This window comes from Malus sylvestris, chromosome 12 (assembly GCF_916048215.2).
Source record: "Malus sylvestris chromosome 12, drMalSylv7.2, whole genome shotgun sequence".
Classification (NCBI taxonomy): domain Eukaryota; kingdom Viridiplantae; phylum Streptophyta; class Magnoliopsida; order Rosales; family Rosaceae; genus Malus; species Malus sylvestris.
In genome coordinates, this window is record NC_062271.1 from 23,046,615 (window position 1) to 23,059,590 (window position 12,976).

The window sequence follows — 12,976 nt, forward strand, 5'->3', positions numbered from 1 at the left end:
GTACGGTGCTCCATTGACGAGCGCGCCCTGTCGTCGTCCGAGATCTGATGAGCTAGTTCATCCTGTTTGAAGTTCTGGCTATGAATCCGGGCACTTGGCTCGGCTCTCGTGTTAAGTTGAGGTGATTGCGAGCGACGCAGCTCCTCTGTTTTTGTTCGTGGGCGGCCCGCTGGGGTTGGAGATCTGGATCTGGTGACTCTGTGTGTAGATCTGGGATCTATGGTTGGCGCTCAAGGAGGTGGGCACTGGGGGTGAGCGGGGTGAAGCCTCTCTGCCTGGAATGGCTGGGGAAAGCCCGAAGGCGGATCTGGAGGAGTTGGGGACACAATTTGGGGCCAACCTCATCCTGTCTGAGAAAGAATAGGGAGGCGTGTGTATCGAGAGGAAGGATGTCGAAGGTGCCCTATTAGGGTTTCAGTATACCTTGATTGTAGAAGTTCTCACTGCGAAGGTGGTGAAAGGAGATGTGTTTGTTGACTGCTTTATGTCCCTTTGGCGCGGACGTGAGGGGGTATCGATCAGGGAGATTGGAGATCGTAGATTCCTTGCTTGATTTGCGGGAAAAAGGGATCTGCAACGGGTGGTTGAGGCCGACCTGCCTTGGAGCTTCAAAAATGACCTTGTTTTAGTGGCGGATCGAACGGAGAAGGGGCTGAACCGAAGGTCTCCTCTTTCCCTGGGGGTGTTCTGGGTCCAGCTGCATAACGTCCCGGTGCTCAACATGACCCAAGCGGTAGCTGAAACAATAGGCAGTTTGGTGGGTGAGGTTCGATCAGTGGACAAAACTGGGAGCCGAGATTGCATTGGACGATTCCTTCGGGTGAAAATCGGATTCAATGTTCGCGAACCCCTAATGAGAGGGACCTTTGTGACCTTTCCTGATGAAGGCAAGATTTGGATTGATTTCAAGTATGAATCGCTTCCTAACTAATGTCTCATTTGTGGAAAGCTAGGACACCCTACTAGGATCTGCAAGGCAACGCTGGAGGAAAGAACAGGTCCAGAGGACTGCCCCAAGACGTGGAATGAGGCCTTTGCGTTCCGTGGTCTGGATGCAGTGTCGGACCTGAGAGGCAATCCACTGGGTGCTGGATCCAGGAGTAGGGCTTCCTCTGGGTCAAATGGGGGACGGAGTGGATCGGAGCGTTGGAACGATGAAAGGAGTGATGAACCAGGTGGTGGTAGACGCTCCGGGCGGTCCTCGACGACGTCAGGAATGGGAGCTCAATCCCAGAAATTAGCTTCCAGAGCTCAGAGTGGCAGTGAGTGTACCGCGCCGCTGGAGGAGGAAGTTATCGACACTGCAACATCGCCAAGCAAGCCCAGATGGTCGTCTAACAAAATGAGACAAAGGGACAATGAGCTTGCTGGAAAAATCCGACGTCAACGTCTAGATGAAGAAGAAATGAGGGTTGCGAGAGAACTGGCTTTTGATGCAGGCTTAATTGGGCCGGGGGGAGAGGTGGCCGCGGGAGCGGAACACGTGGTACTCAACGACCATTACGAGCAGGGAGGACAGGTGGATATGGCCAGTGTGACACTGAATGGAGGCTCTACCTTTGATCTTAATCTGGTCCCTGGCGATGGTGTGAATGGGGACATGGGGAGTGTTAGCCGGAGGAATGCTAGTGATGGTTGGGGATGCGTAGGGAATTGTGATCTGGCTACGGATGATGACCCTTTTGAGCTGGAAGCTATCATTGACGCTGTGATGAATGAGAGCAAGGGTAAAAAGAGAACTTTCAGAGAGGTGGAGTATGATGTGGTTAACCCATGTGTGGAACCTAAAAGATCTAAGCAAAGCAGGAAGTCATCTGATGAGGCGGAGGAGACCAGCCGTGAGGGGTCTCCCAAGTCCAAATGAGGCTACTTACTTGGAACTGTCAGGGTATCGGGGGTGACCTGACAGTTGACAATCTGCTGGAGCAGAATCGGCTCCACACCCCTGACATAGTGGTGTTGCTGGAAACCAAGAATAAAAGTAGTCGTTACGGGTATCTGAAGAAACGTTTGGATTTGGAGTACATGCACGCAGTGGAACCTAGGAGCATTGGGGGGGGGCTCTGTGTTTTCTGGCGGGATGCTACTCAGGTAACTATGGTGAAGTCGGATGACTTCGTTATTGAAGTTAAAATTTGGGATGAGCATAAGAAGTGTCACTGGTATTTGTTTGCTATCTATGCTAGTACTGATGAGAAAAAAAGGCGAGATCAATGGGGGTATTTGAGCAGGCGGCTTGGAAACGACAGGAGAAGGGCTCTTCTCATCGGTGATTTCAATGATATTCTGTGTAATGATGAGAAGGATGGGGGCAACTATAGACCGACGTCTAGTATGCGTGACTTTAGAGGTTTTGTGGCTCAAAATGAGCTCATGGACCTGGGTTTTGTTGGCTATCCGTTTACGTGGCGGAACAACCAAGAGGCGAAGCCTATTCAGCAGCGCCTGGACAGGGGTTTGGCTACAATGGGTTGGCAGGACCTTTACCCTGAAAACATAATCAGGCACGTGGTTTTGGAAGGGTCTGATCATGCTCTGCTATTTTTGTCCACAGAGAAAGTGAAAGCTTGGAGGGGGAGAAAATTCGCTTATGATGTGCGATGGAGCAATTTGGAGGAGTGTCGGCAATTGGTGGGTGAGGAATGAAGAGATAAATATGGGGGGTCACATGCCTTTTGTTTTTGTGAAAAACTGAAAGCTCTAAGACACAGGCTAAAGGAATGGTATAGAGGGAGAGGAAGGAACTCAAAGAAAACTATCATGCAGTTGAAAGAGGAGATAAGAGCGGCTTATATGACCACCGACTTCGCCTCGGATGTGGTTAAAACCAAGGAGAGAGAGCTCAGGTTTGCTCATCGAAATGAAGAAATCTACTAGAGAGTGAAGTCGCGTGCCCAATGGTTAAAAGAAGGTGATAAAAATTCTAAGTTCTTCCATGCGCAAACGCTCAAAAGAATGAGGTTTAACCAAATCAAGGGGTTGGAGGACTCGAACGGAGTGTGGCAGGAGGACGAAGCAGCGATCTCTTCTATTGCTACCTCTTATTTTACAGAGTTATTTAAGACGAGTAGCCCTAGGCAAATCGACGAGCTTGGGGAATGCCTGGGACCACGAGTGTCTGCTGAGGATAACCTTGCCTTGACGACAGCGGTGTCCGAGGAGGAAATAAAAGTGGCTGTCTTCCAAATCCCTCCAATCAGGGCCCCGGGCCCGGACGGGTACTTTGGATGTTTCTACTAGGATCATTGGGGTATTGTGGGCAAGGATGTAGTCAAGATTGTCAAAGCTTTCTGGCATTCTGGTACTATTCTGAGGAAACTTAATCATACTAACCTTGTGCTTATTCCTAAAGTCAAATGCCCGAAAAGTATGACGCAATACCGGCCCATTGCACTATGTAATGTAATCTACAAAGTCATTGCCAAGGTTCTCACTAATAGGTTAAAGCTGGTGATGCCAAAGGTGATTTGTGACAACCAATCGGCCTTTGTGGCGGGGAAACAAATTCAGGATAACATATTGGTGGTGCACGAGCTCCTACACTCACTGCTTCATCAAAATAAAGGAGAACAGTCTGGCATGGCTATTAAGCTCGACATGGCTAAGGCGTACGACCGCGTGGAATGGGCGTTCCTCTTATCCATGATGGTGAAATTGGGGTTCGCTCCCTTATTTTGTATCTGGATCAAGGAGTGTATTTCCACTGCCTCTTTCAGCATCCTTGTAAATGGAAACCCTACTGGGTTTGTCCTACCAGAGAGAGGGCTGCGACAAGGAGATCCACTATCTCCCTATCTCTTCCTGCTCTGTACGGAAGGTCTTTCTATGCTCATAAGGAGAGGGATGGAGCAGGGCGCCTTCCACGGGTTCAGAGTGTCGGCTAATGGGAACCCAATCTCGCATTTATTTTTTGCGGATGACTCGGTGTTATTCGGTCATGCTAGTGTGGAGGAGGCGAGAGGCATTTTGGAGGTGTTACGGACATATGCCTGTGGTTCTGGCCAAGCTATTAATCTCTCCAAAAGCTCGATATTCTTTGGCTCGAAGACCTCGATCAGGGTTAGGAGGAAGATTGGGCAGACCATGGGAATCCAATGTAAGACCGGGTTTGGTAGATATCTTGGGCTGCAAGCCGATTTTGGCCATTCAAAAAAAGTAGTATTCGAAGAGGTGCAAGACAGGCTTGAATCCCGGCTGGCGGGTTGGGCTGAGCAATTTCTATCTCAAGCAGGAAAGGAAGTCCTAGTCAAGGCAGTGGCCATGGCAATGCCAAACTATGCCATGAGTTGTTTTAAGTTACCTATTGGGGTTTGCAGAGACCTGGAGAAAGCCATCCGGGATTTCTGGTGGAGAGGGAGTGAGCAGAGGAAGGGTGTCCACTGGATCGCATGGGAGCGGCTAATGAAGCAAAAAAGGCTCGGTGGGCTGGGCTTTAGGGATATCCAGTGTTTCAACCTGGCTTTCCTTGCTAAGATTGGGTGGCGGCTGGTCCAGAATCCAAGGTCTTTGCTTGCTACTGTTTTGATGGAAAAATACTATCCCGAGAAGAACTTTACTGTGGCGGGAAAGGGTCGGAACACGTCTTGGGGATGGAAGGGCATTTTTTAAGCCCGAAAGGTGCTCCTACAAGGCCTGCAGTGGCGGGTAGGGGACGGGGCCTGTATCAACATCAGGGAGGACCCTTGGTTTCCTAGGCCCTCTACTTTTAGAGTTACGCCTTTGGTAAACTTGCAAGCTACCTTGGTAAGTGATTTAATTGATTCGGGGACCAGCTCTTGGAAAAGTGACCTGATTTTGGCAGGTTTTCATCGGGACGATGTCGGGTCGATCTTAAGCATCCCCTTAAGCAAGACTGGGTGCCGGGACCGGATGGTGTAGCATCACAACGTGAATGGGGTGTATTCGGTTCGATCGGGGTATGGTGTGGCTTTGAACCTTATGGAAAATGGTGCTTTGGGGAAGAAAGGCCGAGGGTCTGCTAGTGAAAAACCAAAAAACTACTACGCTTGGAACCTGATCTGGAAGTTGAAGGTACCCAACAAAATAAAAAAATTTATCTGGCGTTGTTGTAACAACGCACTGGCTGTTCGACGTAACCTGAAGCGGCGACATATGAGGGTGGACAACGTTTGTGGGGTGTGCGGTGCTGTGGATGAGTCAGAAATTCATCTTTTCTTCCAATGTCACCTTAGCCATCTGTTCTGATTCTCCTCTCCGCTCCAACTGAACTCCTTTGATCTGGCGGGAGCAGATTTCCTAGCTAGCTGGGAGTTGTTCTGGTCCCGAGTCAAGGGGAGGGACAACGCGGAGGGCATCATGCAGGAGTTTGCCTTTGGCTTATGGAGACTGTGGAAAAACAGGAATGAGGCGGTTTTCAAGGGTGTGAACTGCACCCTTTGGAGCTTTTGGTGTCCTGGAGCAGAAACATCTCTGATTTTAGGGATGCTATGATCAGTGAGACTGCGGGAAATCAGCCTAGGTGTCGACCTTTGAGCTCATCCTTGGTCCGTGGGGACTGTAGATGGGTGAAGCCGGCATTCGGGTTCCTCAAGGTCAACACTGACGCCGCATGGTGCAAGAGTACTCTCCGCACGGGGGTGGGATGGGTTTGCCGTGACTTTGCTGGACTACTCCATGGTGCTGGGGGTTCAGGTGTTGAGGTGTATCACTCCGCGGCTGCTAGGGAAGCTACTGCAATTAGGACCGCCCTCTTGGCTTGCATTGGCCACGGGTATGATAATGTTGTTATTGAATCTGATGCCAAAGTAATTATTCAGATGATTAGGCATGAACTGGCTCATGATTTCAGTCTTGAATGTATTCTTGGTGATATTGAGGTTCTAGTGCGTAAGTTGAGGTCGGTTTCGTTCTCTTCTGTGCCTAGAGAGAGCAATGTGGCTGCTCACTCGGTTGCTAAGTTTGTTTTCAAGGAAGGTCGTGAATTTGGGTGGGACAGTATTGGGCCTGAATTTTTGTTTAACATCCTAGCCCAGGATGTAAATCTCTCTATTCGTATCTAATATATTTCTATCTTCGGAAAAAAAAAAAAAAAAAACAAAGGGTGCTGGCAAGTGGTGAGGTTTTATTTTAAAAATTTAGAACTCTGTTGATCCGTATGATTGTGGTTGTCGATATTCAGGATAAACGAGTTTTATTCTTTTTATGTTTTATGTTTTGCATTTCCTTTCTTGTGTTCTGCACATAAAAGAATTATATAGCGTGCTTATTCAATTTTGATGCAATGACGGGGAACTTCATATAATCGGTGGCATTAGGCAAATATTCAATAAGACATCTCCACCCTTTTCTATGTCAATGTCATGGCTGATGATTTCTGGGGAGATAGTGTAAGGGCGGAATAATTTAATGTTCTTGTATAAAGGATTCCTAAGGTTTAGACAGTGGGTTTTTATATGAATTGACAAGGAAATGTGTTACGCTTTGCGATGAAGGAAAGGTAGTGCAAAGAAGGTAAAGACTAACGATACAAACAGCGCAGTTGAAAAGAGAGTAAACTATGGGAGGGTTGTACCATTTGAGAAAGATGTAGCAGCGGCAGATTCCTTCGAGATTGAGATGATCGGCTTTAGGGTATGGCACTATGCTCAAGTATAATTAACCAAAAGCATTCCATTAGAAGTATATATAGTGAAATCCATCAACTAGCCGAGTTCTTCTAGCTTACCTCTGAGCTTAGAGTGTGGTTGGGATTTCATGGAACTTGACAAGCTTATCGTGATGACGTGTCTCCTCGGTTGACGTGTGACTCGATTCATGTACTAGTGGCACCGTATTATATTATACTTGTTTATTAAGCATGTTTGATTTGTGCATTGAAATGTTTGTGGAATGTGGTTTGATTTGTATGATTGCCATGTTGTGATGAAATGTGAAGACTAGTAATGGACCGTTAACCATGGTGATGGGGATTTGTTGCTTTGATATTGTTTCATTTCCCGCTTCGTTGATTAGTTCTAAATTTAGTATTTGTGCCTAATTTCCCTTTGTCGAGCTTTTGTAAATTAAGTAACTTGTGCTTGTCTCATTTCTTTGAGCCATCGCGCATTATGGTTGTTGGCCTTCCGTGATTCCGTTGAGTGATGTTCCGGAATCGTATCTAACTTGGGTTTCATTTAGTGGTGGTTATGCATCGTATCCACTTGGATTCCGTTTAGTGATGGTCCGGAATGGTATCCACTTGGATTCCGTTAAGAGATGGTCCGAAATCCCTTCTACTTCACGATTCCGTTGAGAGATGGTCCGGAATCGTGTTCACCTTGGGTTTTATTGAGTTTGGATTTGTTCTCAGCTTCAGAGATGTAAGCTTCGGCCAAACTGTGTCGCTCTTGTGAGATCCCGTATTTTAGATATATATATATATATATATATTTATTTATATATTTAAAGAGTTTTTAAGGTTTTCCTCTTAGTATCCACGTGGCAACAATGTTTGAAAGGATGTATGATGTACTCGCAAAGCTACTTGGAGAACACTCCAATCTAGCAGGAGCTGGCTTACAACGAGATAACAAATAAATTATTTATTAAATATCCTTAGTTAGTCGGCAACTTGCTCGTCATTATCCTTCAACCCAACCGACTGAAGCTATGTATTTATAAGCAGAGACCTTCAGACTGAAACGAGAGGAAGACAAGAAAGAAGAAACCGAGAGAGAGAGAGAGAGAGAGAGAGAGAGAGTAGAGTAGAAGTAGCAAGAAGTTTATATATGTATAAGAGAAAGGAATAAGAAGCTGCAAACTGACAGAAGGCTTGTGGTGTTAACCAATAGCATGTTATGTATGGAGGTATTGATCCCTATATTTTATATCCTTCTCATTCGTAGATTACTCACTGTTATTCAAATTAGTTTTTTGAGCAGATTCCTATTTTGATCACACATAAAGAGATTTAGCTTTGAGTATATAGGGTTTATGGCTGTTATGGTATACTGTACCGTAGGTGGGTTCAAATACCAATAATATCGGGTTCTGTATATTTTGGGATTGTGCGATAAGGAAGGAAGAGAATGGAAAGTTTTCCTACAGGTTTGTATTATAAAACAAGAGGGAACAGAATGTTTCGGATGAGTAGATAAATGGAATGGGTATAAGGAAGAAAGACAATGAAAAATAGAGAGATTAGGGACACTAATATGAGAAATACATCTATTGAGATTTGTTTGGCTAAAGTGCTCTTACTGTTGTTAATTCAGGATTATGGTTTTGTTCTTTGGTTATTGAATGCAGAAATGAATGTGGAAAATAAGAAGAGAACATCGAATTCCATAAGGTATGACCCGTGTGGTTGGTTGGTACATGGAGCTAACTTGTAGTATGACTAGCTTTGGAATCCAGGTAGGGGAAATAAGGCAGACTTTTACAGAAATTGATTTTATTAAATTTCGTAAAGTACTATAATATTCTTGATCTTTTTGGTTGATTTATATGATTGAGTTTAATTCGCTAATTGCTTCAGTTAAGTGTTTACTTGTTATTGGTTATGGAATTATTGCTGGAATGCTATTCGTTGAGAATATATTGTGAAATATGTGAAATATAAAATGACATCATTTGTGCATCATTCATATTGATGTGGTTGGAATTTCAGTGTTCAAATTGGAAGTATGGAAATGAGGGTAGTTGGAAAGGATCTTTTGTGTAGTTGAATCTATTCATTGTGAAATCAGTTCCAGGCGAGCCCGATGTGCCCAGTAGAATAGGATATCGACGGGAATTGTCGATGTGGGTGATTTGGGCTGGAGATCAATGAATTAGATAAGATGACTAGCAAAAGGGGTTTATGAACTTGGGATATCATATGGGGGTTAGTTTCTATAATAGAACATTCGAACCACCTCTGCAGGGGTAAAATGCATGGTATGGGACGTGCAGGTTCGCGTGTTTTATTTTATAAATTAACGGGGGTAACTGAAGAGGTTGCATGGCATTCATGCATCGTTATAATTGCTGTTTTGAGATTTGGCTATATGATTTCATGATACTTAATTTAATATTGTCAATTTACTGTGATAAGGTTATGTCCCTACTGAGCTGTTGAAGCTCATCCCTTTATTATTATGCAGGTTTATGAACTAGACATTCAAGAGAATAGGCAAGACGAGATCGGATTAAATTGGAGAATAGAAAGTTTATTCATACTTTACTGTAGGTTGTAAAGAATTCTTGAATTGTTTGATAATCATGAATTATTTTTAATAAGAGGAGTTTATTTTCCAACCCGTGTCAATTTCCTTTTATTTATTTCTACTTTTACTCATGTTTCGAATTCGGAGTTATTTTTCCACCGACTCCGGGTCCGGGGCGTGACAGAATGGTATCAGAGCATAGGTACTAGACACCCTTGGATAAGAACTGTGGGAGAAGATTAGCATGAGCCACATAAGTTTGAATTTAGAAGAGTATGTGCGATGGGTTTTGTTAGTAAAGGTTTTGGTTGGCCTCTAGTGATACGTAGACTTAAATGTGAAGTCAGCTTTTGCAAATGATCTTGACAATTGAATTTATATGGGGATCTTCTGAGAAAGGAAATTAAGTTTGATCCAAAAACGAAAAGGATGAAAGTTAAGCAATGCATGCATATATCTTTAAGGTGAATTTTTCAGGTGAAATGGGTTGAAGAGTGAATAAAGGATGAGAGAACTTGAAATGTGGAGTTAATAGTCATGTTTTGGTGAGAATGGTAAGAAACTAAAATGTTTTGGTGGAGAAGTCAGTGTGTACTTAACTCACTTGACTTTGAACAGTGAAGCATATATGAGTATATAAGTAAATTCTACCAAAGGAACTTCTCGAGAAAATTGGTCAGTTAGTTGAGGGATTAGAAGCGATCTTAGAGTTAAGAATTGAATGAGACGAGAATTTGACACGACACAGAGTTTTGAAATTTCTGGTGTTATCTTAATCTCGAGAAATGGACAGGTAGTAAAGATTTTATGCAAAGGATTTTATAATAAGTTAGTTACATACAATCTTGGAATGATTGTATATGCAGTGTGTAACTACTGAGCAAATTGCCAGATTTGTTCCTAAAGAATTATGATCACTTTGGATTTGTAATTTTGCAATTGAGTTATGAATTAGCTAGGATTTAGGTTTGAATTCAGTGTGGTTCACGATTTTAGAGAATCACTTGCAAAATTATTGTTATATATAGAATCATAATTATGAAGGAGAATTAGTGCTTCAATATGAGGATTTGGGTATTTATAAACTGGTCAGAAGAATTTGAGAGTACCTATATTGATGCAGAAGAGTATTCTACATGTTTCAGTGTTGAAGAATTCAAAAGCAATGTATAAACGCTTTGTATAATGATAATTAGGTTTGAATAAATAGTAGAGATGATGAAAGATGCTCTAATAGGAGGGATGAACTTTGGTTGTCTGTCAGCTAGTTTGATGAAGATATGACAAGTTTTGGAAATCAAATTAAGATGGAGAAAAGAGCAACTATACTGATAATATCGTCCGTACAGAATGTGAGTAATTTTCAATGAGTAAGCTTCGGTTAATTTTAAGAAGAAAAAGAATTAAGGAGTTGAGGATTTTAGATGAAATGAAACTGATCAAGAATTGATCATGAATACAATTGGTGTTAAGCTTTTGAATAATTATTGCAAGAAGTTGATGGTATTATGAAAGGTGGTGTATCACTGGAAGAAATAAAAGCTTCTTTTTGAAGATGCATGGTAGTGAAAATAAGAGCAAAGGACCTAGAGGGAATGAAAACCACAAGTATACACTCTTGATGATATAAGTATACACTCTTGATGATATAAGTATAAAGAAAAAGTGGGAGTGCCATAAATTGGTGACCTGGAATTTAGGATTTAATAGGAGTTTGGACTATTAAATTTGGACGTGGACTACTACTTGACTGGAATGAGAATTGTGTTGAAGTTGTCTTGTGGTTAGAATTGGAATAGAAGAAAAAGAAATGGGTTCAAGGTAGGCCTGGCAAACGGGTCGTGTCAGTCGTGTTCGTGTCGTTTTCGTGTAACACCTGTTATCTTAACGGGTCGTGTCGTGTCACACCTGTTATCTTAACGGGTCCTTAACAGGTCGGGTCACTTTACCCAACGGGTAAAGTGATCCAACCCATTAAGACCCGTTATGACCCGTTAAGAAAAATATTTTTTTTTCTTAAATTTGCACATACCACACATTGTCACATAAATATTACTTCAAAACATTAAAACACATTTGTCGCTTAAGTACTACATCTACACTCGAAAATAAGAGCCTCATAAAAATACACTACTAATCTATTACAAATATTAAATGTGCAAGGATATGCAAAATAAAAGCGTTTTTGTTTTCAAGGTTGTGAAACCTTTCTCAAAAGTTTAAACCTTGCCAATGGAACTCAAAGTTTAATGAAAGTGACTCACTAGTGTGTTTATTCGTACTTTTATTAAGTATAACATAAGATTTTGTGGTATCCACTAGTGTAAATATTTTAAATTGAAGATCGAATTCAATCATTGTATTCATATAGGGTCAATGAGTGTAGTTGTAAAAAATCATCAAAATCGGAGTTAAAATAACCGTTAAATTGTGATTTTTCGTTTATAACCGTCGAAAAGTTTTGTCCCGTAACTTAATCTTTAAATGTTTGTTTTTTGCAATTTTTGGCGTATGCGATCTTGAAGCATATACAAACAAGTATGACGGTTAGATCGTTGAAACTAGTTTCGTAGAATGCGTATCCCATCAAAACAATAGATTCACTAACACTTAAAAGTTTATTCTTACTTTCATTAAGTATAACATAAGATTTTGTGGTATCCACTAGTGTAAATATTTTAAATTGAAGATCGAATTCATTCATTGTATTCATATAGGGTCAAGGAGTGTAGCTGTAAAAAATCATCAAAATCGGAGTTAAAATAACCGTTAAATCGTGATTTTTCGTTTATAACCGTCGAAAAGTTTTGTCTCGTTACTTGATCTCTGAATGTTTGTTTTTTTGCAATTTTTGGCATATGCAATCTCAAAGTATATACAAACATGTTTGACGGTTAGATCGTTGAAACTAGTTTCGTAGAATGCGTATCCCATCAAAACAATTGATTCACTAACACTTAAGAGTTTATTCATACTTTCATCAAGTATAACATAAGATTTTTGATATCCACTACTGTAAATATTTTAAATTGAAGATCGAATTCATTCATTGTATTTATATATGGTCAAGGAGTGTAGCTGTAAAAAATCATCAAAATCGGAGTTAAAATAACCATTAAATCGTGATTTTTCGTTTATAACCGTCGAAAAGTTTTGTCTTGTTACTTGATCTCTGAATGTTTTTTTTTTTGCAATTTTGGGCGTATGTGATCTCGAAGTATATACAAACATGTTTGACGGTTGGATCGTTGAAACTAGTTTTGTAGAATGCGTATCCCATCAAAACAATTGATTCACCAACACTTAAGAGTTTATTCATACTTTCATCAAGTATAACATAAGATTTTGTGGTATCCACTAGTGTAAATATTTTAAATTGAAGATTGAATTCATTCATTGTATTCATTTAGGGTCAAGGAGTGTAGCTGTAAAAAAGTTTCAAAATCGGAGTTAAAATAACCGTTAAATCGTGATTTTTCGTTTATAACCGTTGAAAAGTTTTGTCTCGTTACTTTATCTGTGAATGTTTTTTTTTTGTAATTTTTTGCTGATGCGATCTCGAAGCATATACAAACAAGTTTGACGGTTAGATCGTTGAAATTAGTTTTGTATAATTCGTATCCCATGAAGTTCAATGGTGTGTGTGTGTATACATATATTTATTTATTTATTAACTAGATTTAAATCTATTTATTTTGTATGTATAATTATTATAGTTTTTAGGGGTATAAAATTTAATATATATATATACATATATAACTATTATAGTTAATATTTTGGGGGTATAATTATTATAGTATATATAATTATTATAATTATTATAGTTAATT

The 12,976-nt window shown here is 41.1% G+C and overlaps 1 protein-coding gene across 1 annotated transcript; it reads left to right on the plus strand.

Annotated features, from left to right (window-relative positions):
* The first annotated feature begins 1,860 nt into the window (after window positions 1-1,860).
* Window positions 1,861-2,646, plus strand: LOC126592268 (uncharacterized). The gene has a single exon (XM_050257982.1). It carries the CDS (start codon window positions 1,861-1,863, stop codon window positions 2,644-2,646), a length of 786 nt encoding a protein of 261 aa, XP_050113939.1.
* Window positions 2,647-12,976: the final 10,330 nt, after the last annotated feature.